Here is a 26,931-nt window from a genome sequence, read left to right on the forward strand (position 1 = left end):
TCCCCTTGTCAGCGCCCAGCCTCGTGTCAGGCGTGTCCCTGGCAGTGTCACCTGCCCTACACCCCTCCCCTTGTCAGTCCCCAGCCTCGTGTCAGGCGTGTCCCTGGGAGTGTCACCTGCCCTACACCTCTCCCCTTCTCAGAGCCCAGCCTCGTGTCAGGCGTGTACCTGGGGGTGTCACCCGCCCTACACCCCTTCCCTTCCCTCAGCGCCCAGCCTCGTGTCAGGCGTGTCCCTGGGGGTGTCACCCGCCCTACACCCCTCCCCTTGTCAGCGCCCAGCCTCGTGTCAGGCGTGTCCCTGGGGGTGTCACCCGCCCTACACCCCACCCTTCCCTCAGTGCCCAGCCTCGTGTCAGGCGTGTCCCGGGGTGTGTCACCCGCCCTACACCCCTCCTCTTCTCAGCGCCCAGCCTCGTGTCAGGCATGTCCCGGGGTGTGTCACCCGCCCTACACCCCTGCTCACTGCGCCCCGTTGCTTTCCAGGAGGCCGGTTTAAGAAGGAGATCGTCGTGGATGGGCAGAGTTACCTGCTGCTGATTCGTGATGAAGGGGGCCCCCCTGAGCTGCAGGTAAGAGCCCCCGTCTCTGTCCGAACCGTGCCGCTTGGGAGCCCCGTGCGCACCTGGCAGCCGCGGGCTGGGCTGGGACCCGGAACCGCTCACGAGGTGCAGGACGGAGAGTGAGGCTGAGTCATGGCTCTCCGCAGGCACCCTGCGGCATGGAGGGGGGCAGGGGCTCAGTGGGGCGGGGACTTGGGGGCAGGGTGTGGGGCATGGGCTTGGGGGCAGGGTGGGGGCAGGAGTTCGGGGGGCAGCGCCAGGGTGCAGAGAGGGGGGTGCGGCAGGGCGGCTCCCCCCCTCAGGCAGCGCTGCCGCGGTGGCGGGGGGCTGGTCGGGCTCTGACGATCGCCGTCTCCCCAGTTTGCCGCCTGGGTGGACGCCGTGGTGTTTGTCTTCAGCCTGGAGGACGAGATCAGCTTCCAGACAGTCTATAACTACTACCTGCGACTCTGCAGCTGCCGCAGCGCAGCCGAGGTGCCCATGGTGCTGGTGGGGACGCAAGGTGAGGGGCCGGGGTCGCAGGCTCTCCGCGGGGCCGGGGCCGGGCCGCTCCCGGAGAACCTCGGCTGCAAATGCCGTGCCCCACGTGCCGGCTGGCTGTGAACTCTGCCCCACTGGGCCCCCTGAGGCGTCCTGCCCCCCACCCCCGCCCTGGCTGCCCCACCGCCACCCTGGCCCGCCAAGGCACCTTGGCCTTGTCCTTGCCCCTCAACCTCCGCCCTGGAACCACAAGGCACCCTACCCTCCCACCCCTATGCTGGCCCCCCAACCTCCGCCCTGGCCCCCCACGGTGCCCTGCCCACCCTCCCTGGCCTCGCAAGACACCCTGCTCTCCCCATGGTCAAGGCAGAGGCTGCTGGCGGCTGAGTGCCAGTGGTGGGGAGGTTGTTCCGGGTGTGGGGCAGCGGGCATGGGAGGGGCAGGGCTGCTGAGTGCCAGTGGTGGGGAGGTTGTTCCGGGTGTGGGGCAGCGGGCATGGGAGGGGCAGGGCGGCTGAGTGCCAGTGGTGGGGAGGTTGTTCCGGGTGTGGGGCAGCGGGCATGGGAGGGGCAGGGTGGCTGAGTGCCAGTGGTGGGGAGGTTGTTCCGGGTGTGGGGCAGGGGGCATGGGAGGGGCAGGGCGGCTGAGTGCCAGTGGTGGGGAGGTTGTTCCGGGTGTGGGGCAGCGGGCATGGGAGGGGCAGGGCGGCTGAGTGCCAGTGGTGGGGAGGTTGTTCCGGGTGTGGGGCAGCGGGCATGGGAGGGGCAGGGCGGCTGAGTGCCAGTGGTGGGGACGTTGTTCCGGGTGTGGGGCAGCGGGCATGGGAGGGGTAGGGCGGCTGAGTGCCAGTGGTGTCTTGCTCCAGGGTGGGGGGCGTGGAACGCTGGTCGCTCACCTGCCGCTCCGTGGTTCACAGACGCCATCAGCGCCACGAATCCCAGAGTCATCGACGACTCTCGGGCCCGGAAACTGTCCAATGACCTGAAGCGCTGCACCTACTACGAGACCTGCGCCACCTACGGCCTCAACGTGGAGCGAGTCTTCCAGGACGGTAACTGCAGCCCTGTGCGGAGCGGCCCCCTCCCCCTCCAGCTGCCCCACACACGGGGACTGGCACCTCTCAGGGCTTGTCCCCCCCATGGGCCTACCTGGGCCACAGGGATTGGGAGGCGGAGCCGCGGGCGGGCCACAGGGATTGGGAGGCGGAGCCGCGGGCAGGCCACAGGGATTGGGAGGCGGAGCCGCGGGCGGGCCACAGGGATTGCGAGGAGGAGCTGCGGGCAGGCCACAGGGATTGGGAGGCGGAGCCGCGGGCGGGCCGCAGGGATTGGGAGGCGGAGCCACAGGGATTGGGAGGCGGAGCCACAGGGATTGGGAGGCGGAGCCGCGGGCGGGCCGCAGGGATTGCGAGGCGGAGCCACAGGGATTGGGAGGCGGAGCCACAGGTATTGGGAGGCGGAGCCGCGGGCGGGCCGCAGGGATTGGGAGGCGGAGCCACAGGGATTGGGAGGCGGAGCCGCGGGCGGGCCGAAGGGATTGCGAGGAGGAGCCGCAGGCGGGCCGCAGGGATTGGGAGGCGGAGCTGCGGGCGGGCCGCAGGGATTGGGAGGCGGAGCCACAGGGATTGGGAGGCGGAGCCATAGGGATTGGGAGGAGGAGCCGCGGGCGGGCCGCAGGGATTGGGAGGCGGAGCCGCGGGCTGGCCGCAGGGATTGGGAGGCGGAGCCGCGGGCTGGCCGCAGGGATTGGGAGGCGGAGCCGCGGGCGGGCCGCAGGGATTGGGAGGCGGAGCCGCAGGGATTGGGAGGAGGAGCCGCGGGCGGGCCGCAGGGATTGGGAGGCGGAGCCGCGGGCAGGCCACAGGGATTGGGAGGAGGAGCCGCAGGGATTGGGAGGCGGAGCCGCGGGCGGGCCGAAGGGATTGGGAGGCGGAGCCGCAGGGATTGGGAGGAGGAGCCGCGGGCGGGCCGAAGGGATTGGGAGGCGGAGCCGCAGGGATTGGGAGGAGGAGCCGAAGGGATTGGGAGGCGGAGCCGCGGGCGGGCCGAAGGGATTGGGAGGCGGAGCCGCAGGGATTGGGAGGAGGAGCCGCGGGCGGGTGTGACGACGCGTCAGGGGGACCCCCCCGACCCTGCCTCCCGTCTACAGCGAGGTGAGACTCCGCCGACCGGGAGAACGGGGGTTTATGGGGTCGGCGAGGTAGAATACGGCCCGGGTTCTATGTGGCCATCGGAGTGAGGGGCCGGCAGCCTCAGACCCTTGGGGCGGGTCCACAGGCCCCCGAACTCCCAGCACTCGGCTTCGTCTCTTCTCCAAGTCTTCCCAGCCAAGCCACCCCCTCCCTTTGTTCCAACTCCTTCCCTCTCGGGTGAGAACCGGCGGGGCCATGGTCTGCACATCCGGGCCCTCAGGGCAACCCCCCTGGGCCGTGCTCACAGACGCAGGCCAGTAGGGGTCTCCCACAGCGCCCAGCAAGTGGACCGTCCCCCAACTACATCACCTGCCCCCCCCGATAGCGAACCGAGTGGGGTCACTCCGCCGGTGGCCTGGGGACGTTCCCCCCCCACGGGACAGCGCGTCGGCGATGATGTTGGCCTCCCCTTGCCGTGGGTCACTTCCATGTCGTAGTCCTGCAGGAGCAGGCTCCACCGCAGCAGCTTGGCCTTGGTTCCTTCATCTGGTGCAGCCAGGTCGGGGGCAGAGGTCGGTGAACACCATGAAACGCCGGCCAAACAGGTACGGCTGCAGCTTTTGCAGGGCCCACACCATGGCCAGGCGTCCCTCTCTACGGTCGCGTAGCTCCGCTCCCGGGGCAGCAGCTTCCTGCTCAGGTACACGATGGGGTGACGTTCCCCTTTCTCGTCCGCCTGCATCAGCACCGCCCCCAGCCCGGTGTCCGAGGCGTCCGTAAACACGATAAAGGGCTTGTCGAAGTCTGGGTTTACCAGCACTGGGGCCTTGGCCAGGGCTCCCTTCAGTGCACAGAGAGCCCTCTGGCACTGCTCCGTCCAGACCACCCTGTCGGGCCTCCCCTTCCTGCACAGCTCTGTGATCGGGGCAGCGATGGAGCTGAAATTGGGCACAAACCTCCGGTAGTACCCTGCCATCCCAATGAAAGCCTGGACCTGCTTCTTGGTCTGGGGTACAGGCCAGTCCCAGATGGCCTCCACCTTGGCCGGCTCTGGCTCGAAGCAGCCGCTCCCCACCTTACGGCCCAGGTAGGTCACCTCGGCCATCCTGACCTTGCACTTCCCAGCCTTTACAGTCAGCCCAGCCCCCTGCAGCCGGTCCTGCCCCTGGCTGATCTGGGACACGTGTTCCTCCCAGGTCTGGCTGAAGACACAAATATCATTGATGTACGTCAGGGCAAAGCGCTCCATCCCCCGCAGCAGCTGGTCCACCAGGCGCTGGAAGGTGGCCGGTGCCCCTTTGAGGCTGAAGGGCAGGACCAGGAACTCATAGAGCCCCAGTGGCGTGATGAAAGCCGATTTCAGTCTGGCCTCCTGGTCTAGCGGCACCTGCCAGTAGCCCTTGGTGAGGTGCAGGGTGGTGAGGTAGCGAGCTCCCCCCAGCTTGTCCAGGAGCTCGTCGGGCCTTGGCATCGGGTAGGCGTCGGACACCGTGACGGCGTTGAGCTTCCGGTAGTCCACGCAGAACCGGATCGACCCGTCCTTCTTGGGAACCAGCACCACGGGAGAGGCCCAGGGGCTGGAGAACGGCTGGATCACCCCCAGGGCCAACATGTCCTGGACCTCTTTCTCCAGGTCCTGGGCTGTTTTCCCCGTGTGACGGACCGGGCCGTGTCTGGGCACAGCTGAGGGCGTCCGCTCAGGGCGAATTGCTCAAATTCGGGGCTCCTTACAGCCCCCAGACTGGTGACCTCTCCAAACAGGCCACAAACCAGTCCCACAGAGCGCTTCAGCTGCCTGCCTGAAGCCTCCCGAGCAAAACCCCTCCGACACCCCAGCAATATCCGTGCCTCAGATGGCCCCGGGCCTCATACACAGGTGGGGGGTCCTAACACCCAATCCCACCTACCCCGAACAAGTTCTGTCCGGTTCCAAGAAACCAGCCACAGATCCCTGGTCAATTTACCCTCTGGACCTTACCCACAAATCACGCTGGGCCAATCCTTTAGAATCTAAATCTAAAGGTTTATTATTACAAGAAAGAAAAGCCTGAGAGTAAGGTTATTAAAGTACAGTACGTTACATGCACCGAATCTCCCAGTTCTCGATGCAGGCTCTAGCAGAGATGTTGCAGCTGCTGGTTTAAAAGTCCTTATTGCACATCCTACGATCAGGATGGGTTCACAGGTCTTCCGGGCTCTTCAATCCCTGCAGTGCTGCCTCTGGGATGAAGTGCTGAGCTGAGAACAAAATGGCATCGACCGCATGGCCTCTTTATACTCCTTCCTGGCCTCTTCTAGTATGCAGCAGGTCACCTGGTCAGAGGCCAATCTCTGTGTTCCCTGCTGGCTGCTCTCAGGTGACAGCCCCCATTCTTTGGGTGTGTCCTTGGCCCATTGAGAGCCATTGTCCCACAGGGCCTGGCTGATCAGCCTGTCCATAGCCATGCTTAACCACATTCACAGAAATATTCAGCTTCCACACAGATTACAGATTCCTACCTACACACACAGTCATTATACACTCACATAAATAGCGTACATAAGATCAGCAAACAATAAGCTCCCATTCAATACCCCACATGGCTCCCTTTTATACCAATTTCTGGGGCCAACACCCCCACCTAGGGGTGCAGCAGCGATCTGGCTGCTTCCCTCCAATTCGGTAATGTGACACCCTGTGACCCTGAATGGGGAGCAGCGCACCGGGGGGTGAGTGCCCGTCTGCACCCAGTGGACAGCCAGGTTGGTGAGACCAGGCTTGTTGGAGAACAGCTGCTGGCGGGAGCGCAGCACCTCCCCGATCTCGGCCTGCTGGGCTGGGGTGAGCTGGTCCGAGAGGGAAATTGACTCCAGCGAAGAGTCCTCTCCGGTCCCAGGGAACAGGCCCACCAGGGGATCCTCCCCCTGCTCCTCCCAGGGCCGGCACATGGCCAGCACCAAGTTCTCTCTGCCCCAGTACGGCTTCATCATGTTCACGTGATTCACCCGCTGGCCGCGCGTCCGGCCCGTCAGCTCCACCACGTAGTTCACCTCGTTCAGCTGCTTAACCACCTTGAAGGGGCCGTCCCAGGCGGCTTGCAGCTTGTTCTTCCGCACGGGGATCAGGACCATCACCTGGTCCCCGGTAGCGTAGGCGCGGGCCCGTGCATTGCGGTCGTACCAGACCTTCTGCTTCCTCTGGGCCCTGCTCAGGTTCTCTCTGGCCAGGCCCATGAGCTCGGCAAGTCTTTCCCGGAAAGCCAGGACGTATTCCACGACCGGCTCACCCTCCGGGGAGACCTTCCCCTCCCACTCGTCTTTCAGTAAGTCCAGGGGGCCCCTCACTCGCCTCCCATATAACAGCTCAAACGGCGAGAACCCCGTGGACTCCTGGGGCACTTCCCTGTATGCAAACAGCAGGTGGGGTAGGTACTTGTCCCAGTCCTGCGGGTGTTTGTGCATAAAGGTCCGTAGCATCTGCTTCAGAGTCCCATTGAACCTCTCCACCAACCCGTTGGTCTGGGGGTGATACGCCGAGGCCCAGGGGTGCTGGACTCCGCACTTCCCCACAAGCACCGGAGCAGGGCCAACATGAAGTTGGACCCCTGGTCCATGAGGACCTCCTGGGAGAACCCCACCTGCTGAAAAGGGCCAGCAGTGCATCTCCTACTGTGTCTGCCTCGATAGAGGGCAGGGCCACGGCCTCGGGGTAGTGGGTGGCAAAATCCACCCCCACCAGGACGTGTTTCTTCCCCATCTGGATCACTCAGCTAAAGGGCCCCACAACATCCATCGCCACCCTCAGGAAAGGCTCCTCTACGATGGGCAGGGGCCTCAAAGCAGCTTTCCTCCTATCCTGGGCCTTCCCCCCCCCGCTGGCAGGAGTCGTAGGACCGGCAGTGCTGCTGCACGGCTGCAAATACCCCCGGCCAGTAGAAGTGCTGGAGCAGCCTCAGCTGGGTGTTCCGGATCCCCCGGTGGCCCCCAACGGGGACGTCGTGGGCCAAATACAGCAGCTTGAGGCGATACTTTCGGGGGACGACCAGCTGCCGCTGGACCCCCCATGCCCTCGCCTTCCTGGGGGGAAGCCACTCACGGAACAGGAGTCCACGCTCCCGCAGGAATCTCTCCTGGCCACCTCTCCCCCGGGGCTGAGCTGCACGGAGGCCAGCCTGGTCCCTCAGCCTCTGCAAGGAGGGGTCTGCCTGCACCTCAGCCTGGAATTCAGCTGCTGAGGCAGGGATCGGGACCTGTTCCCCAACTTTGCCTAGGTCCGGAGTCCCAAGCCAGCCGGGTTCCGTGTCTGCTGGGATGGAACCCCTCTCTGGCTCTGGCTACGGGTGGTGACCAGTGTTCTGTGGGGTCCGTCTGGCCACTGCTCTAGGTCACCCCCCATCAGCACCTCCGTGGGCAAGTGCCGGTGACCCCCACTTCCTTGGGGCCTCCTTGGCCCCCATTTCAGATGCACCCGGGCTACAGGCACCTTAAACGGGTCCCGTCTATGCCCTTCAGGGTCAGCTGAGTGTTGGGCACCATGTGGTCTGGGGTACGACCTCGGGCCGGGCCAGCGTCACCTCCGCCCCCGTGTCCCAGAAACCCGTCACCGCCCTGCACCCACCTGCAGGGGCACGAGGCTCTCGCTCCGCAGGGCCGCCCTGCCCCCACCCGGTACACGGAGAGACCTGCCTCCGGAGCATCAGGTCTCTGGGAGGGGTCGGCCTGAGCAGCCTTCCCCCGGCTCTGAGCTGAGGTTTGCCCGCCGGCCCCTGCCCCGGGGCAGTCTGCCCTTCCCCCAGCCAGGTACCCTGGAACGTCTCGGGTCGTGGGACCTGGCCTGGTGCCTGGTGCACTGAGCCTCTCGTGGCCCCTTTGCCCGCAGCGATGGCAGGTTAGGTCCTGCGGGCCCCTTCGGGCCGGCTCCGTCCAGGCCCTGCCTGTGTCTCTGGGGGGTGGTTGGCTGGTCCCTGTGTCTTGGGCTCGCCCCGTAGGTGCCTCCCTCCGTCGCTCAGCCGAGATCCGGTCTCTGCGCGGTTCCCTCTCTCCGGGACTCCCGTTCACACCCGGACCGGCTCTCCGTGAACTCGGCCGCCAGCCTCCCGGCCTCCTGGGTCCTCTGGCCTCCGGTCCTGGAGCCACAGCCTCAGGCTGGGCGGGCACGCTCCATAGAACTGCTCCAGCATCAGCAGCTTAAGCAGGTCCCGTGCGGTCTGGGCCCCGGCCCCGCACACCCACTCGCGGCAGGATTGCGCCAGGCGGGAGCCAGATCCACATAGATCTCCCCCGGCTCCTTCTGCCCCCCAGCACTTCCTCCTGTACGTCTCGGGGGTCAGCCCGGGCTTGTGCCGCAGGGCCTCCTTGACCCGTTCGTAGGCGCCCGGCGGCAGATCCTCCAGCTGGTTGAGCCCCCTGCGGCCTCCTGATCCAGCAAGGGGGGAGCGGCTGGAGCCGGTCCGCGGGGGGATGGTGCAGTTCACAGGCCCGCTCGAAGGAGTTCAGGGACCATCCACGTCCCCCACGTCCTTACACTGGGCCAACACGAGCTGCTCCAAGCGTCTGGCCGCCCCGGACCCCCTGGGCCCCTCCCTGCTCACCGCAGCCGGGGCCCCTCGGCGTCTCCGCTCCGCCATGGCCGGCTTGTGCTGCCGCTGCCTCTCTCGGTCCTGGCGCTCCTCCCTACTGTCTTGCTGCTCCTTTTCTTGTGACTGCAATTCCTTTAGCCGCAGCTCGATCTCCAGCCATCGCAGCTCTGCCAGGATGGACCCTGCCCTGGACGAGCCGCTGCTGGTGGGACGTGGCCTGGTGGGCACCGCGTCTGTCTGGCGGGCTCCAGCCCTCCCTCCGGTCTGAGAGCCTGAGACGCTCCCAGGGGTGTCTGGCTGCTCCCCGCTGGGGCAGGATCCAGGCCCCTGGACAGGTCATTCTCTTCCAGCGGGGCAATCAGCTGGGCCGTGGTTGCTTTCCCCACGGGCAGGCCCCTCTCTCTGTACTGCCCCACAAGGCTGCCCTCAGGAGCCTGGCATAGGCCATCACCCCGCCGATCCCCGGGGTGCACTCACCGGCTGAGTGCTGCAGCGCCCCACGGCTCAGGAATCGCTTCACCCTGCCTCCAGCGTCTTGCTCTTGCAAGCCCCTTCCTTCTCCTGCGCCTCATCACTCGCTGCTGGAGGCTCCATGCACGGGGCACAGCGCATCCCACCCCTGACTCCCTGTGGCAGTGCGGCTGGTACCCCCGACCCTGCACCCCGTCTCAGCAAGATGAGACTCTGCCAGCACGTAGAATGGGGGTTTATTGCTTCTGCGCCGTACAGCCCAGCCTGGGTTCTATGTGGGCATCAGAGTGAGGGGCCAGGCCAGCTCAGACCCTTGGGGCGGGTCCACAGGCCCCCGAACCCCCAGCACTCGGCTTCGTCTCTTCTCCAAGTCTTCCCAGCCAAGACTGACTCTTCCTCAAACCACCCCCTCAGGGTGCCCCCCACTGGGCAGTGCTTACCGACAGGGCCAGCAGGGGTCACCCACCGCCCAATCCCAGCGCCCAGCAATTGGACCGTCCCCCTACTGCATCACAGCGGGCCACAGGGATTGCGAGGCGGAGCCGTGGGCGGGCCAAAGGGATTTGGACATGGTGCCATGGGTGGGCCGAAGGGATTGCGAGGTGGAGCCGTGGGTGGGTCGAAGGGATTTGGACACGGTGCCATGGGTGGGCCGAAGGGATTGCGAGGCGGAGCCGTGGGTGGGCCGAAGGGATTGCGAAGCGAAGTGGTGCCATGGGCGGGCCGAAGGGATTGCGAAGCGAAGTGGAACCGTGGGTGGGCCGAAGGGATTGCGAAGCGAAGTGGAACCGTGGGTGAGCCGAAGGGATTGTGAGGCGGAGCCGTGGGTGGGCCGAAGGGATTGTGAGGCGGAGCCGTGGGTGGGCCGACGGGATTTGGACACGGTGCCATGGGTGGGCCGAAGGGATTGCGAGGTGGAGCCGTGGGTGGGCCGAAGGGATTTGGACACGGTGCCATGGGTGGGCCGAAGGGATTGCGAGGCGGAGCCATGGGTGGGCTGAAGGGATTTGGACACGGTGCCATGGGTGGGCCGAAGGGATTGCGAGGTGGAGCCGTGGGTGGCTCGAAGGGATTTGGACACGGTGCCATGGGTGGGCCGAAGGGATTGCGAGGCGGAGCCGTGGGTGGGCCGAAGGGATTGCGAGGCGGAGCCGTGGGTGGGCCGAAGGGATTGCGAAGCGAAGTGGAGCCGTGAGTGGGCCGAAGGGATTGCGAGGCGGAGCCGTGGGCGGGCCGAAGGGATTGCGAGGCGGAGCCTTGGGTGGGCCGAAGGGATTGCGAAGCGAAGTGGAGCCGTGAGTGGGCCGAAGGGATTTGGACATGCTGCTGTGGGCGCGCCGAAGGGATTGCGAGGCGGAGCCGTGGGCGGGCCGAAGGGATTTGGATACGGTGCCATGGGCGGGCCGAAGGGATTTGGATATGGTGCCGTGGGCGGGCCGAAGGGATTTGGACATGCTGCTGTGGGCGGGCCGAAGGGATTGCGAGGTGGAGCCGTGGGTGGGTCGAAGGGATTTGGACACAGTGCCGTGGGCGGGCCGAAGGGATTTGGATATGGTGCCGTGGGCGGGCCGAAGGGATTTGGACATGGTGCTGTGGGCGAGCCGAAGGGATTGCGAGGCGGAGCCTTGGGTGGGCCGAAGGGATTGCGAAGCGAAGTGGAGCCGTGAGTGGGCCGAAGGGATTTGGACATGCTGCTGTGGGCGAGCCGAAGGGATTGCGAGGTGGAGCCGTGGGTGGGTCGAAGGGATTTGGACACAGTGCCGTGGGCGGGCCGAAGGGATTTGGATATCATGCCGTGGGCGGGCCGAAGGGATTGCGAGGCAGAGCCGTGGGTGAGCCGAAGGGATTTGGACACGGTGCTGTGGGCGGGCCGAAGGGATTGCGAGGCGGAGCCGTGGGTGGGCCGAAGGGATTTGGACACGGTGCTGTGGGCGGGCCGAAGGGATTGCGAGGCGGAGCCTTGGGTGGGCCGAAGGGATTGCGAAGCGAAGTGGAGCCGTGAGTGGGCCGAAGGGATTTGGACACGGTGCCATGGGTGGGCCGAAGGGATTTGGACACAGTGCCGTGGGCGGGCCGAAGGGATTGCGAGGCGGAGCCGTGGGTGGGCCTGGCCCAGGACCGTCTGCAGTGGAGAGCGGTCATCTGGTAGGGGTGGCGCTATCTGACGGGTCCCGCCACCGCGCAGACAAGGAGAGGAGGAGAAGGAGAAAAGAGCAGCAAAACCTGCCCCGCGTCCCTGCAGTAGCCACCAGCTCCCGCCCCTTCTGCGATAAGACCTGCGGCTCCAGAACCGGGCAGGTCAGCCACAAAGAGGAGGGGGCAGGAAGACGTCCCACTCGGTGTCGAGTGGCCACCAGGAGAATTAGTCCATTTCCCCACACCAGTCATGATTTTGTAGCCCTCTAACATACCCCCCGACCCTTCAGTCATTTCTTTTCCAAGCTGAAAAGTCCCCGTCTTGTTAATCTCTGCTCAGATGGAGGCTGTTCCTTACCCCTCATCATTTCTGGGGCCCTCTCTGGCCCTTTTCCAAACCCAATAGACCTTTTTAGGTGGGGTGACCCGATGTGCGCGCAGTATTCTAGCGGGGGGCGCGCAGTGACGTGATGTAGCGGCAATGTGGGACTTGGTCGTCTTAGCCGCTCCTCTCCTAACGATTCCCAGTGTGCTGGGAGCTTTTCAGACGACCACTGCACATTGAGCAGATGTTTTCAGGGAACAAGCCACAAGGATTCCAAGATCTCGGTCTTGAATGGGAACAGCTATTTTAGTCCCCGGCCTCTTTGTATCTATGGCTGGGTTTATAGTTGCCCAGCGGCATCACTTTGCATGTGTCAACCCTGAATTCCATCTGCCCTTGTGTTGCCCAATCACCCAGTTTTGTGAGCTCCCTTTGTAGCTCTTTGCAGTCAGCTTCCGATGAGTCCCTGTTCCCCCCTTTGTCGAGAACGCTTAGAAACGCACCAGTGATCCAAACGCACATCCCAGCAGCGCGACACACGTTCCTACCCTCTTCCCGTCTCTCAAGCGGAGAACCCGCCAATGTTTCCACAATGCGCTAACGACCCGCCAGCGACTGGAATGCCCGGCCTTTTGTGGTTGTTAATCACGCGCCGGCCTCCATTTGTAACAAGCTCCCTGCCCAAGGCAAAGCCGCAGGCAGCTCCCACTCTGGGGAGGTAAGAGCTGCCTCTGGAGCCGGGGCCTGGGTTTTAAGCAGACCTCAAGCATGAAATCCAGGGGTTCCGTTCTCGGGGGGCTGCTGCCCCGAGTTCCCCAGGAATGGTGCCCTGGTGAGGAGGAGGCGCTCCAGGGGTTCTGTCGTGTGTGGACGTGCTGCGGGGGGGGGCAGCTGCCCCGAGTTCCCCAGGAATGGTGCCCTGGTGAGGAGGAGGCGCTCCAGGGGTTCTGTCGTGTGTGGACGTGCTGCGGGGGGGGGGGGGGGTAGCTGCCCCGAGTTCCCCAGGAATGGTGCCCTGGTGAGGAGGAGGCGCTCCAGGGGTTCTGTCGTGTGTGGACGTGCTGCGGGGGGGGGCAGCTGCCCCGAGTTCCCCAGGAATGGTGCCCTGGTGAGGAGGAGGCGCTCCAGGGGTTCTGTCGTGTGTGGACGTGCTGCGGGGGGGGGGGGGGTAGCTGCCCCGAGTTCCCCAGGAATGGTGCCCTGGTGAGGAGGAGGCGCTCCAGGGGTTCTGTCGTGTGTGGACGTGCTGCGGGGGGGGGGGGCTGCTGCCCCGAGTTCCCCAGGAATGGTGCCCTGGTGAGGAGGAGGCGCTCCAGGGGCTCTGTCGTGTGTGGACGTGCTGCGGGGGGGGGGGGGGTAGCTGCCCCGAGTTCCCCAGGAATGATGCCCTGGTGAGGAGGAGGCGCTCCAGGGGTTCTGTCGTGTGTGGACGTGCTGCGGGGGGGGTAGCTGCCCCGAGTTCCCCAGGAATGGTTCCCTGGTGAGGAGGAGGCGCTCCAGGGGTTCTGTCGTGTGTGGACGTGCTGCGGGGGGGGGGACAGCTGCCCCGAGTTCCCCAGGAATGGTGCCCTGGTGAGGAGGAGGCGCTCCAGGGGTTCTGTCGTGTGTGGACGTGCTGCGGGGGGGGGGTAGCTGCCCCGAGTTCCCCAGGAATGGTTCCCTGGTGAGGAGGAGGCGCTCCAGGGGTTCTGTCGTGTGTGGACGTGCTGCGGGGGGGGGGCAGCTGCCCCGAGTTCCCCAGGAATGGTGCCCTGGTGAGGAGGAGGCGCTCCAGGGGTTCTGTCGTGTGTGGACGTGCTGCGGGGGGGGGCAGCTGCCCCGAGTTCCCCAGGAATGGTGCCCTGGTGAGGAGGAGGCGCTCCAGGGGGTTCTGTCGTGTGTGGACGTGCTGCGGGGGGGGACAGCTGCCCCGAGTTCCCCAGGAATGGTGCCCTGGTGAGGAGGAGGCGCTCCAGGGGTTCTGTCGTGTGTGGACGTGCTGCGGGGAGGGGGCAGCTGCCCCGAGTTCCCCAGGAATGGTGCCCTGGTGAGGAGGAGACGCTCCAGGGGGTTCTGTCGTGTGTGGACGTGCTGCGGGGGGGGGACAGCTGCCCCGAGTTCCCCAGGAATGGTGCCCTGGTGAGGAGGAGGCGCTCCAGGGGTTCTGTCGTGTGTGGACGTGCTGCGGGGGGGGGGGTAGCTGCCCCGAGTTCCCCAGGAATGGTGCCCTGGTGAGGAGGAGGCGCTCCAGGGGTTCTGTCGTGTGTGGAAGTGCTGCGGGGGGGGGCAGCTGCCCCGAGTTCCCCAGGAATGGTGCCCTGGTGAGGAGGAGGCGCTCCAGGGGTTCTGTCGTGTGTGGACGTGCTGCGGGGGGGGGGGGGGGTAGCTGCCCCGAGTTCCCCAGGAATGGTGCCCTGGTGAGGAGGAGGCGCTCCAGGGGGTCTGTCGTGTGTGGACGTGCTGCGGGGGGGTAGCTGCCCCGAGTTCCCCAGGAATGGTGCCCTGGTGAGGAGGAGGCGCTCCAGGGGTTCTGTCGTGTGTGGACGTGCTGCGGGGGGGGGTAGCTGCCCCGAGTTCCCCAGGAATGGTGCCCTGGTGAGGAGGAGGCGCTCCAGGGGTTCTGTCGTGTGTGGACGTGCTGCGGGGGGGTAGCTGCCCCGAGTTCCCCAGGAATGGTGCCCTGGTGAGGAGGAGGCGCTCCAGGGGTTCTGTCGTGTGTGGACGTGCTGCGGGGGGGGGGGGGGGGTAGCTGCCCCGAGTTCCCCAGGAATGGTGCCCTGGTGAGGTGGAGGCGCTCCAGGGGGTTCTGTCGTGTGTGGACGTGCTGCGGGGGGGGGGCAGCTGCCCCGAGTTCCCCAGGAATGGTGCCCTGGTGAGGAGGAGGCGCTCCAGGGGTTCTGTCGTGTGTGGACGTGCTGCGGGGGGGGGGCAGCTTCCCTGAGTTCCCCAGGAATGGTGCCCTGGTGAGGAGGAGGCGCTCCAGGGGGTTCTGTCGTGCGTGGACGTGCTGCGGGGGGAGGGGTAGCTGCCCCGAGTTCCCCAGGAATGGTGCCCTGGTGAGGTGGAGGCGCTCCAGGGGGTTCTGTCGTGTGTGGACGTGCTGCGGGGGGGGGCAGCTGCCCCGAGTTCCCCAGGAATGGTGCCCTGGTGAGGTGGAGGCGCTCCAGGGGGTTCTGTCGTGTGTGGACGTGCTGCGGGGGGGGGCAGCTGCCCCGAGTTCCCCAGGAATGGTGCCCTGGTGAGGAGGAGGCGCTCTAGGGGGTTCTGTCGTGTGTGGACGTGCTGCGGGGGGGGGCAGCTGCCCCGAGTTCCCCAGGAATGGTGCCCTGGTGAGGAGGAGGCGCTCCAGGGGTTCTGTCGTGTGTGGACGTGCTGCGGGGGGGGTAGCTGCCCCGAGTTCCCCAGGAATGGTGCCCTGGTGAGGAGGAGGCGCTCCAGGGGTTCTGTCGTGTGTGGACGTGCTGCGGGGGGGTAGCTGCCCCGAGTTCCCCAGGAATGGTGCCCTGGTGAGGAGGAGGCGCTCCAGGGGTTCTGTCGTGTGTGGACGTGCTGCGGGGGGGGGGTAGCTGCCCCGAGTTCCCCAGGAATGGTGCCCTGGTGAGGAGGAGGCGCTCCAGGGGTTCTGTCGTGTGTGGACGTGCTGCGGGGGGGGGGCAGCTGCCCTGAGTTCCCCAGGAATGGTGCCCTGGTGAGGAGGAGGCGCTCCAGGGGGTTCTGTCGTGCGTGGACGTGCTGCGGGGGGAGGGGTAGCTGCCCCGAGTTCCCCAGGAATGGTGCCCTGGTGAGGTGGAGGCGCTCCAGGGGGTTCTGTCGTGTGTGGACGTGCTGCGGGGGGGGGCAGCTGCCCCGAGTTCCCCAGGAATGGTGCCCTGGTGAGGTGGAGGCGCTCCAGGGGGTTCTGTCGTGTGTGGACGTGCTGCGGGGGGGGGCAGCTGCCCCGAGTTCCCCAGGAATGGTGCCCTGGTGAGGAGGAGGCGCTCTAGGGGGTTCTGTCGTGTGTGGACGTGCTGCGGGGGGGGGGACAGCTGCCCCGAGTTCCCCAGGAATGGTGCCCTGGTGAGGAGGAGGCGCTCCAGGGGTTCTGTCGTGTGTGGACGTGCTGCGGGGGGGGGGGGTAGCTGCCCCGAGTTCCCCAGGAATGGTGCCCTGGTGAGGAGGAGGCGCTCCAGGGGTTCTGTCGTGTGTGGACGTGCTGCGGGGGGGGGGTAGCTGCCCCGAGTTCCCCAGGAATGGTGCCCTGGTGAGGAGGAGGCGCTCCAGGGGTTCTGTCGTGTGTGGACGTGCTGCGGGGGGGGGGTAGCTGCCCCGAGTTCCCCAGGAATGGTGCCCTGGTGAGGAGGAGGCGCTCCAGGGGTTCTGTCGTGTGTGGACGTGCTGCGGGGGGGGCAGCTGCCCCGAGTTCCCCAGGAATGGTGCCCTGGTGAGGAGGAGGCGCTCCAGGGGTTCTGTCGTGTGTGGACGTGCTGCGGGGGGGGGCAGCTGCCCCAAGTTCCCCAGGAATGGTGCCCTGGTAAGGAGGAGGCGCTCCAGGGGGGTCTGTCGTGTGTGGACGTGCTGCGGGGGGGAGGGCAGCTGCCCCGAGTTCCCCAGGAATGGTGCCCTGGTGAGGTGGAGGCGCTCCAGGGGTTCTGTCGTGTGTGGACGTGCTGCGGGGGGGGGCAGCTGCCCCGAGTTCCCCAGGAATGGTGCCCTGGTGAGGAGGAGGCGCTCCAGGGGTTCTGTCGTGTGTGGACGTGCTGCGGGGGGAGGCAGCTGCCCCGAGTTCCCCAGGAATGGTGCCCTGGTGAGGAGGAGGCGCTCCAGGGGTTCTGTCGTGTGTGGACGTGCTGCGGGGGGGGCAGCTGCCCCGAGTTCCCCAGGAATGGTGCCCTGGTGAGGAGGAGGCGCTCCAGGGGTTCTGTCGTGTGTGGACGTGCTGCGGGGGGGAGGGCTGCTGCCCCGAGTTCCCCAGGAATGGTGCCCTGGTGAGGAGGAGGCGCTCCAGGGGTTCTGTCGTGCGTGGACGTGCTGCGGGGAGGGGGGCAGCTGCCCCGAGTTCCCCAGGAATGGTGCCCTGGTGAGGAGGAGGCGCTCCAGGGGGTTCTGTCGTGTGTGGACGTGCTGCGGGGGGGGGGCTGCTGCCCCGAGTTCCCCAGGAATGGTGCCCTGGTGAGGAGGAGGCGCTCCAGGGGTTCTATCCTGTGTGGACGTGCTGCGGGGGGGGGGGCAGCTGCCCCGAGTTCCCCAGGAATGGTGCCCTGGTGAGGAGGAGGCGCTCCAGGGGTTCTGTCGTGTGTGGACGTGCTGCGGGGAGGGGGTAGCTGCCCCGAGTTCCCCAGGAATGGTGCCCTGGTGAAGAGGAGGCGCTCCAGGGATTCTGTCGTGTGTGGACGTGCTGCGGGAAGGGGGTAGCTGCCCCGAGTTCCCCAGGAATGGTGCCCTGGTGAGGAGGAGACGCTCCAGGGGTTCTGTCGTGTGTGGACGTGCTGCGGGGGGGGGGGGGGTAGCTGCCCTGAGTTCCCCAGGAATGGTGCCCTGGTGAGGAGGAGGCGCTCCAGGGGGTTCTGTCGTGTGTGGACGTGCTGCGGGGGGGGGTAGCTGCCCCGAGTTCCCCAGGAATGGTGCCCTGGTGAGGAGGAGGCGCTCCAGGGGTTCTGTCGTGTGTGGACGTGCTGCGGGGGGGGGTAGCTGCCCCGAGTTCCCCAGGAATGGTGCCCTGGTGAGGAGGAGGCGCTCCAGGGGTTCTGTCGTGTGTGGACGTGCTGCGGGGGGGGGCAGCTGCCCCGAGTTCCCCAGGAATGGTGCCCTGGTGAGGAGGAGGAGCTCCAGGGGTTCTGTCGTGTGTGGGCGTGCTGCGGGGAGGGGGTAGCTGCCCCGAGTTCCCCAGGAATGGTGCCCTGGTGAGGAGGAGGCGCTCCAGGGGTTCTGTCGTGTGTGGACGTGCTGCGGGGAGGGGGGCAGCTGCCCCGAGTTCCCCAGGAATGGTGCCCTGGTGAGGAGGAGGCGCTCCAGGGGTTCTGTCGTGTGTGGACGTGCTGCGGGGAGGGGGGCAGCTGCCCCGAGTTCCCCAGGAATGGTGCCCTGGTGAGGAGGAGGCGCTCCAGGGGTTCTGTCGTGTGTGGACGTGCTGCGGGGGGGGCAGCTGCCCCGAGTTCCCCAGGAATGGTGCCCTGGTGAGGAGGAGGCGCTCCAGGGGTTCTGTCGTGTGTGGACGTGCTGCGGGGGGGGGCAGCTGCCCCGAGTTCCCCAGGAATGGTGCCCTGGTGAGGAGGAGGCGCTCCAGGGGTTCTGTCGTGTGTGGACGTGCTGCGGGGGGGGGGCAGCTGCCCCGAGTTCCCCAGGAATGGTGCCCTGGTGAGGAGGAGGCGCTCCAGGGGTTCTGTCGTGTGTGGACGTGCTGCGGGGGGGGTAGCTGCCCCGAGTTCCCCAGGAATGGTGCCCTGGTGAGGAGGAGGCGCTCCAGGGGTTCTGTCGTGTGTGGACGTGCTGCGGGGGGGGCAGCTGCCCCGCGTTCCCCAGGAATGGTGCCCTGGTGAGGAGGAGACGCTCCAGGGGTTCTGTCGTGTGTGGACGTGCTGCGGGGGGGCAGCTGCCCCGAGTTCCCCAGGAATGGTGCCCTGGTGAGGAGGAGGCGCTCCAGGGGGTTCTGTCGTGTGTGGACGTGCTGCGGGGGGGGTAGCTGCCCCGCGTTCCCCAGGAATGGTGCCCTGGTGAGGAGGAGGCGCTCCAGGGGTTCTGTCGTGTGTGGACGTGCTGCGGGGGGGGTAGCTGCCCCGAGTTCCCCAGTAATGGTGCCCTGGTGAGGAGGAGGCGCTCCAGGGGTTCTGTCGTGTGTGGACGTGCTGCGGGGAGGGGGTAGCTGCCCCGAGTTCCCCAGGAATGGTGCCCTGGTGAGGAGGAGGCGCTCCAGGGGTTCTGTCGTGTGTGGACGTGCTGCGGGGGGGGGTAGCTGCCCCGAGTTCCCCAGGAATGGTGCCCTGGTGAGGAGGAGGCGCTCCAGGGGTTCTGTCGTGTGTGGACGTGCTGCGGGGAGGGGGTAGCTGCCCCGAGTTCCCCAGGAATGGTGCCCTGGTGAGGAGGAGGCGCTCCAGGGGTTCTGTCGTGTGTGGACGTGCTGTGGGGAAGGGGTAGCTGCCCCGCGTTCCCCAGGAATGGTGCCCTGGTGAGGAGGAGGCGCTCCAGGGGTTCTGTCGTGTGTGGACGTGCTGCGGGGGGGGTAGCTGCCCCGAGTTCCCCAGTAATGGTGCCCTGGTGAGGAGGAGGCGCTCCAGGGGTTCTGTCGTGTGTGGACGTGCTGCGGGGGCGGGGTAGCTGCCCCGAGGAAGGAAACTGGGCAAGCGAACGGCTGGTGCAGAAATGCTGCTGCAGTCACTTGTGCGGATTCGTGGGCTGGCAGCCTGGAGCCTCCCTCCGCGCCGGCCGGGCCCTTGCCCTCCTGTCTCCAGGCAGGCGTGGCAGTCTGCACCGGGCCGTGGAGCTGCAGGCCAGGGCCCATGAGGGCAGGGCATGGCCGGCAGATTGCACAGGCCAGGGGAAAGGCTGCTTGGAGCACGGGCTGGGCTGGTTCCTGCGTCTGGGCTCCACGTCTGCCTCCCTTGGGAGAGCGGCTCCAGCGATTGACCCGCTCCTGGAGTGATGCAGACTCAGGCTCTCCGGACCCGGCCTCGCCCTTGCAGCTCTTTGCTGGCCCTGCTCAGTCCCCGTCCCTGAAGCACGGCCCCAGCCTCTGGTGCCGCTCTCGGGCCTGGGCCCTGCTCTCCTGGCTCTGCTGCAGGGCCCGTGCTCCTGGCGGGTAGGCAGCCGCGGGCAGAGCCCTGCTACGGGGCCGTGTGCCTGCAGGAGGCTGCCCAGCATAGCCGGCGTCGAGGGGCTGGGTGCACAGCGACCGGGGCTGAGTCCTCCCACTGGGAGTATGCAAAGGGGCGTGTGTGGATCTCCCATCTGGAGAAAGGGGTGAGCAGTGAGGTGGGAAAGTTTGCGGATGATACCAACCTGTTTAGGATAGTCCAGACAGAAGCAGACTGTGAGGGACTCCAAAAAGATCTCACCAAACTGAGTGATTGGGCAACAAAATGGCAAATGCAATTTAATGTGGATAAGTGTAAAGTAATGCACATCGGGAAAAATAACCCCAACTATACGTACAGTACGATGGGGGCTAATTTGGCTACGAGAAATCAGGAAAGAGATCTTGGAGTTATTGTGGACAGTTCTCTGAAAACTTCCACGCAGTGTGCAGCGGCGGTCAAAAAGGCAAATAGGATGCTAGGAATTATTAAGAAAGGGATAGAAAATAAGACCCAGAACATCTTACTGCCCCTGTATAAAACTATGGTACGCCCACATCTTGAATACTGTGTACAGATGTGGTCTCCTCACCTCAAAAAAGATATTTTGGCCTTGGAAAGGGTTCAGAAAAGGGCATCTAAAATGATTAGGGGTTTGGAACGGGTCCCATACGAGGAGAGGCTAAAGCGACTGGGACTTTTCAGTTCAGAAAAGAGGAGACTGAGGGGGGATATGATAGAGGTCTATAAAATCATGAGTGGAGTGGAGAGGGCTGATAAAGAAAAGTTATTTATTAGTTCCCATAATAGAAGAACTAGAGGACACCAAATGAAATTAATGGGTAGCAGGTTTAAAACTAATAAAAGAAAGTTCTTCTTCACACAGCGTGTAGTCAACCTGTGGAACTCCTTGCCAGAGGAGGCTGTGAAGGCTAGGACTATAATAGAGTTTAAAGAGAAGCTAGATAATTTCCTGGAGGTTAGGTCCATAAAAGGCTATTAGCCAGGGGATAAAATGGTGTCCCTGGCCTCTGTTTGTCAGAGGCTGGAGAGGGATGGCAGGAGACAAATCGCTTGATCATTGTCTTCGGTCCACCCTCTCTGGGGCACCTGGTGCTGGCCACTGTCAGTAGACAGGATACTGGGCTAGATGGACCTTTGGTCTGACCCAGTACGGCTGTTCTTATGTTCTTAGGCACATAGACAGACCCACAAGAGACAGGGTCAGAAACACCTTCACTCCCTGTGCAGCTCTCTAAATGGCTGTAAACGTCCGCACCATCATTAGGATCCAGAGTTAACATGCCCTCAATCTCTCCTTGTGCCCGGGCTAAGGGGTCACCCTGGTCCCACAGAGTCATTCCCCCCTCTTCCAGCAACACAGCAGCATCAGGCACAATATCAGTGTCACCATTGTCTGGTCTCTGGGGTTCTGGCAAGACACTGCCTGGATCTACCCAAGTCACAGCATCCTCCTCCCCAGCAGACACAAACTTAGAGACACCTCCTTTCTGGGCCTTCTTTGTACCCAGACCCAACTCTGGGAGAACAGCCCTGCTCTCAGCCAACACAGGCTGTGGGGCACCTTCCTTAGACACAGGAAGAAACTCTTCCCCACACACAGACAGACAACCAGAGACAGCTTCTCCCTTGTCCCAACACCCCTGGCTAATTTCAGGCATACAGCTAGCCACTGGGACAGCTTCCTTTACTGCCCCACTGCTACTTCCACCAGCCAAATTGCCAGCTTGCACACACTGTGCTTCTTCACACAACTCATTCCCAGCTTGTGCAGGTTCAATTCCACAAACCTCACCAGCCACCAACTCCTCAACTAAAACTTCACTCTGGCCAGCCACTCCAGGCTGCCCCAGAGAAACATTTCCCTGACTTCTGGGCTCTTCCTGCCCTGGTTCTGATTCCAGCCTCACCTCTGAGGCATCAGACGGGCCCTCACCCCCAGGCTCACTGCCCCCCTGCACAGACACACGGCCATCTGCCACAGGCACACATGTAGAGACACTTTCCCCTTGGTTACACGGAGACTGACCAGCTCCAGGAAACTTTCCATACCCACATGCACCCCCTTTCCAAACCTCCCTGCTAGCTACAGGTAACACAAAAGGTTTGCATTCACACATGCTTTGGGGTTGGGTTCTCACATCAGCTGGGCAAAATACGTCTGCCATATCATAAGCACACCGCATACCCACAGAGTTATACATTGAACCTTCAGGAGGATACAGTCTCTCTTGTTCTTTTAGTCTCTTAAGCTGGAGGTCAAGTCTAGCATTTTCCTCCTTGGCTAGGGCCATCTTCTTTGCATGCTCTGCCCTTCTCTCTGCATGTTCTGCTTTTCTCATCTCAAGTTCCCGATCCATCTCCTGCTTTCTCTTAGCAATTTCTTCATCTGCCTTCCGCCTTCTTTCAGCAGCTTCCTTGGCTTGCTTCTGATCCCTTTCATCCACATCTCTGGCTAGTAACAACACTAGTTTAGAGGCCCTTTTCCTAAAGGCAATGCCTCTCCCCGAGCACAAATCCTTCAGAGCCTCTCTATTTAGACTCTCATACTGGCACTGACTCATTTCGGCTGCCCTTTACCCAACCAAACTCTCAGCACCAAAAATCAAATTTAGACAGCGTGGGGTCCTGATCCCAAAGCTCAGTTGACCAAGATCTGTGGATCCTGCCGACTACGCCACTGTGACGGACCGGGCCGTGTCTGGGCACAGCTGAGGGCATCCGCTCAGGGCGAATTGCTCAAATTCGTCGCTCCTTACAGCCCCCAGACTGGTGACCTCTCCAAACAGGCCACACACCAGTCCCACAGAGCGCTTCAGCTGCCTCCCTGAAGCCTCCCGAGCAAAACCCCTCCGACACCCCAGCAATATCCGTGCCCCAGATGGCCCCGGGCCTATGCACAGGTGGGGGGTCTTAGCACCCAATCCCACCTACCCCGAACAAGTTCTGTCCGGTTCCAAGAAATCAGCCACAGATCCCTGGTCAATTTACCCTCTGGATCTTACCCACAAATCACGCTGGGCCAATCCTTTACAATCTAAATCCAAAGGGTTATTATCACAAAAAAAAAAAAAAAGCCTGAGAGTGAGGTTGTTAAAGGATAGTACGTTACATGCACCGAATCTCCCAGTTCTCGATGCAGGCTCTAGCAGAGGTGTTACAGCTGCTGGTTTAAAAGTTCTTGTTGCACATCCTACGATCAGGATGGGTTCACAGGTCTTCCGGGCTCTTCGATCCCTGCAGTGCTGCCTCTGGGATGAAGTGCTGAGCTGAGAACAAAATGGCATCGACCACATGGCCTCTTTATACTCCTTCCTGGCCTCTTCTTGTATGCAGCAAGTCACCTGGTTAGAGGCCAATCTCTGTGTTACCTGCTGGCTGCTCTCAGGTGACAGCCCCCATTCTTTAGGTGTGTCCTTGGCCCATCAAGTGCCATTGTCCCACAGGGCCTCAGTAATTAGCATGTCCACAGCCTCGGCCCTGCCCAATGCTCAACCACATGCAGGGAAATCTTCAGTGTCCATACAAGTACATGCTGATAATTGCACCCACAGACATTATACAAACACCAGAACAGCGTACATAGGATTAGCAGATAAGAAGCTTCTATTCAATACCTCACATGGCCCCCTTCTATACCATTTTTGGGGCCAACACCCCCACCTATGGGTGCAGCAGTGATCTGGCTGCTCCCCTCAAGATCCGGTAACGTGACACCGTGCTCAGCCAGCCTCTGGACGAGCCGCACCGGGCTGCCCTTCGTGGCCTGCCCGGGCATAGGCAGGGTCGAGCGCTGGAGCCGGGGCCTGTGCAGCGTGTCCTGCCAGGTCTCTAGTGCCAGCACAAGCTGCGGCTTTGCCCCCTTTGCGAGCCCTGGGGCTCGGTCTCCCTCCGTCCACCTGTGGCCACACTTGTGTCCAGCGCCACCAGGGACGGAGTCTTCTCCCGGCCGGTGCTTGAGACGTTCCTCGGCAGCGTCCTCGCGCCCGCGGGTGCCCGGCAGAGCAAAGCTGCACGTCTGGCGCGTTGCCTGAACCCCTGCGACGCTGAGTCCGGCTTCCTGCCCTGCCTGCTGGGCCCGCCGGCCTGCGGGGCAGTCGCAGCCAGTCGCTAGCCCTCGTTCAGCGCAGCTCCGGGAGCCTCTTTGTCACCCTCCTGCCACCCCAGGGGCCTCTGGAGGGACGGCTCAGGGCAGCAGCGAGCGCCTCAGGCGGCGTTTCTCACCCAGCCCGCAGTGCGGCTGTGACGTAGTGGGGGTACCTTGCTGGTTGCTATGCTGGGCAGTGGGTTGTGAGTGACCCCTGCTGGCTGCAGCACGGCCCAGCAGGGCAGGGGATGAGTCATTATGCAAGGGGGCTTCGAACCTGTCCGACCAGTGATCTCCCAGGGAGCGGAACAATGGGAAGAAGGGGAGTGGAGCCCTGGATGGGGGCAGGGCTGGAAGTGAGGGAGGTAGTTTCTGTCTGGGAGCATGGAGGCAGCAGCCTAATCAAAGGGCTGGGATTTAGGAGCCCAGTCTCCCCCATCTCAAGGGGGCCTGAGGCATCCTAGGCCTGCCCTGGAACCAGATTCCATCTGTGCTGGGCTGTATCCTGGAGAAGCAATAAACCACCCTCTGTTCTACTGGCTGGGGGAGTCTGTTCGTGCCACTATGGGGGTGCAGGAGACGGGAAAAACCCGACGCGCCGTCACAGCGGCCTCCTGCCCGTGTGGCCCTCCAGGGACCGGCTGGCTTCCCTGAGAAGTTCAGGCTTCGCCCTGTGTGGCGGCGCGTCAGGGGCCCCGACCCTGCACCCCGGAGGGGACTCTCAGCCGGCCAGTTGAGTGGAAGGTTCATTGGTTCCCGGAGACATGGCCTGGCTTAGGGTCAATGTTAACAGCGGAGCCAGGGCAGAGTCGTATTTCTCTCGGGGGGGGGGAGGGGCTTCACCCCCTTCATTGGTCTAAAACCTCCTCCCTCCTCCTAGCTCCCCTGAGACTCACCCACTCCCAGCCCTGCCCCCCAGCCGGCGGACAGTCCCCCCCTCCCTGCCTTTGTCCCCTGGGAAGAGCCTTGTTCCCCGCCCAGCCTGGGACGGGGTGTCTGGGCCAGTCCATACATGGGGGAGTCCGTGGGTTACAAGGTAGACAGCTCCCGCCCCACGTCACACCCCGTCCCTCAGCCCGGGCACGGCGCTCGCAGCCTGAGGTGGCCTGGCTCTGTCTGCCGGGGCCGGCCGGCTGTGCAAGGGGGCAGCCGGGCCTGAGGACTGCACCGGGGCCCGGGCGTGGCTCGTGGCCATCGGGTGTTGCTTGACAGTCTCGTCAGGCAGGCAGGGAGCCATTCGGGGGTTCCAGGCCTCGGGCTCTGGATCCATGGAGACAAGTCCACACCTGTGCCCGCCTGAGGAGTCATGGGCCAGGTCTGGGCCAGGCAGCTCTTGCCTGCTGGCCTCTCCGCAGGGGGATCTCGTGAGCTCGGTGCGACTCCGCCTGGGGCCCAGCGCCACCGGGTCACCCCACACGGGCACTGGTGTCTCTGCGAAGGAGGCTGCTGCGGCAGGGCCGTGGGGGCCACGCAGAGGTACGGCCCAGACCGGCCGCTCACGGAGGCGGGGTGCGCAGCCTGCTCGGTGGCAGCGTGTGGGCTGGGCTGTTGAAGGGTCGGAGCCGCTGGCCCAGGGTGCCACTTGGTGCCCCGAGTCGCAGGCCAGCGTGGCGTATTCCCTCACACAAGCGCTGGCGCCGGCTCGTGAGCTGCACCGTGCCAGGCGCTGCCTGCAGCCAGCCGAGCGCCCGACACGGCCTGGGCCCCGGGAGGCGGGCTGGTGGGGGGAGCACTAGTCTGGGCTGGGGGTGATGGGTTCAGATCCTGCTCCACAGCAAACAACTCGCGTGGCCCTGGCCCTGTTTGCCCTGGACCTCGCCTGCATCTGCAGTGCCCAGCTCCCTACGCGGGGCAGCCCGTGGGGACAGGGCCTTTCTGCCTCAGTTCCCCGAGAGCCCCGATGGTTGCAGTGAAGTGTGTGAGGGGCCCAGAAACTCTGGGGATGGGAGCCAGAGGAGTCCCTGGGGCAGGGCAGGCCCGAGTGGATCTGCTCTGGTTTGCAACGTCCCGAGCGGAGGGTTCCCCGTGGGGGGGGAGGGGGGCAAGTGTCCGGGGTGCAAAGGGTTCCCCGTGGGGAGGCCAAGTGCCCGGGGTGTGGAGGGTTCCCCGTGGGGGGGTCAAGTGCCCAGGGTGCAGGCCGGGGTGTGGAGGGTTCCCCGTGGGGGGGCCAAGTGCCCAGGGTGCAGGCCGGGGTGTGGAGGGTTCCCCGTGGCGGGGGCCAAGTGCCCACGGTGCAGGCCGGGGTGTGGAGGGTTCCCCGTGGGGGGGCCAAGTGCCCAGGGTGCAGGCCGGGGTGTGGAGGGTTCCCCGTGGCGGGGGCCAAGTGCCCAGGGTGCAGGCCGGGGTGTGGAGGGTTCCCCGTGGGGGGGTCAAGTGCCCAGGGTGCAGGCCGGGGTGTGGAGGGTTCCCCGTGGGGGGGCCAAGTGCCCAGGGTGCAGGCCGGGGTGTGGAGGGTTCCCCGTGGCGGGGGCCAAGTGCCCAGGGTGCAGGCCGGGGTGTGGAGGGTTCCCCGTGGCGGGGGCCAAGTGCTCAGGGTGCAGGCCGGGGTGTGGAGGGTTCCCCGTGGCGGGGGCCAAGTGCCCACTGTGCAGGCCGGGGTGTGGAGGGTTCCCCGTGGGGGGGCCAAGTGCCCGGGGTGCAGGCCGGGGTGTGGAGGGTTCCCCGTAGGGTGGCCAAGTGTTCAGGGTGCAGGCCGGGGTGTGGAGGGTTCCCCGTGGGGGGGCCAAGTGCCCAGGGTGCAGGCCGGGGTGTGGAGGGTTCCCCGTGGCGGGTGCCAAGTGCTCAGGGTGCAGGCCGGGGTGTGGAGGGTTCCCCGTGGCGGGGGCCAAGTGCCCAGGGTGCAGGCTGGGGTGTGGAGGGTTCCCCGTGGGGGGGTCAAGTGCCCAGGGTGCAGGCCGGGGTGTGGAGGGTTCCCCGTGGGGGGGCCAAGTGCCCAGGGTGCAGGCCGGGGTGTGGAGGGTTCCCCGTGGCGGGGGCCAAGAGCTCAGGGTGCAGGCCGGGGTGTGGAGGGTTCCCCGTGGCGGGGGCCAAGTGCCCACGGTGCAGGCCGGGGTGTGGAGGGTTCCCCGTGGGGGGGCCAAGTGCTCAGGGTGCAGGCCGGGGTGTGGAGGGTTCCCCGTGGGGGGGCCAAGTGCCCAGGGTGCAGGCCGGGGTGTGGAGGGTTCCCCGTGGCGGGGGCCAAGTGCTCAGGGTGCAGGCCGGGGTGTGGAGGGTTCCCCGTGGCGGGGGCCAAGTGCCCAGGGTGCAGGCTGGGGTGTGGAGGGTTCCCCGTGGGGGGGTCAAGTGCCCAGGGTGCAGGCCGGGGTGTGGAGGGTTCCCCGTGGGGGGGCCAAGTGCCCGGGGTGCAGGCCGGGGTGTGGAGGGTTCCCCGTGGCGGGGGCCAAGTGCCCACGGTGCAGGCCGGGGTGTGGAGGGT

At 65.0% G+C, this 26,931-nt stretch overlaps 1 protein-coding gene across 2 annotated transcripts in view; it reads left to right on the forward strand.

The window, feature by feature from the left end:
* The window catches only part of AGAP3 (ArfGAP with GTPase domain, ankyrin repeat and PH domain 3), a 237,354-nt gene that overhangs the window by 67,754 nt on the left and 142,669 nt on the right, over positions 1 to 26,931 (forward strand). For both annotated transcript variants that reach the window (XM_089776874.1, XM_075917266.2), the window contains exons 4-6: positions 486 to 571; positions 923 to 1,064; positions 1,959 to 2,093. In XM_089776874.1, the coding sequence (XP_089633000.1) occupies positions 486 to 571; positions 923 to 1,064; positions 1,959 to 2,093 (363 nt within the window). The remainder of the gene's footprint in view (positions 1 to 485; positions 572 to 922; positions 1,065 to 1,958; positions 2,094 to 26,931) is intronic.

Source organism: Pelodiscus sinensis, chromosome 2 (genome assembly GCF_052426305.1).
Source record: "Pelodiscus sinensis isolate ZL-2025 chromosome 2, ASM5242630v1, whole genome shotgun sequence".
NCBI lineage: Eukaryota > Metazoa > Chordata > Testudines > Trionychidae > Pelodiscus > Pelodiscus sinensis.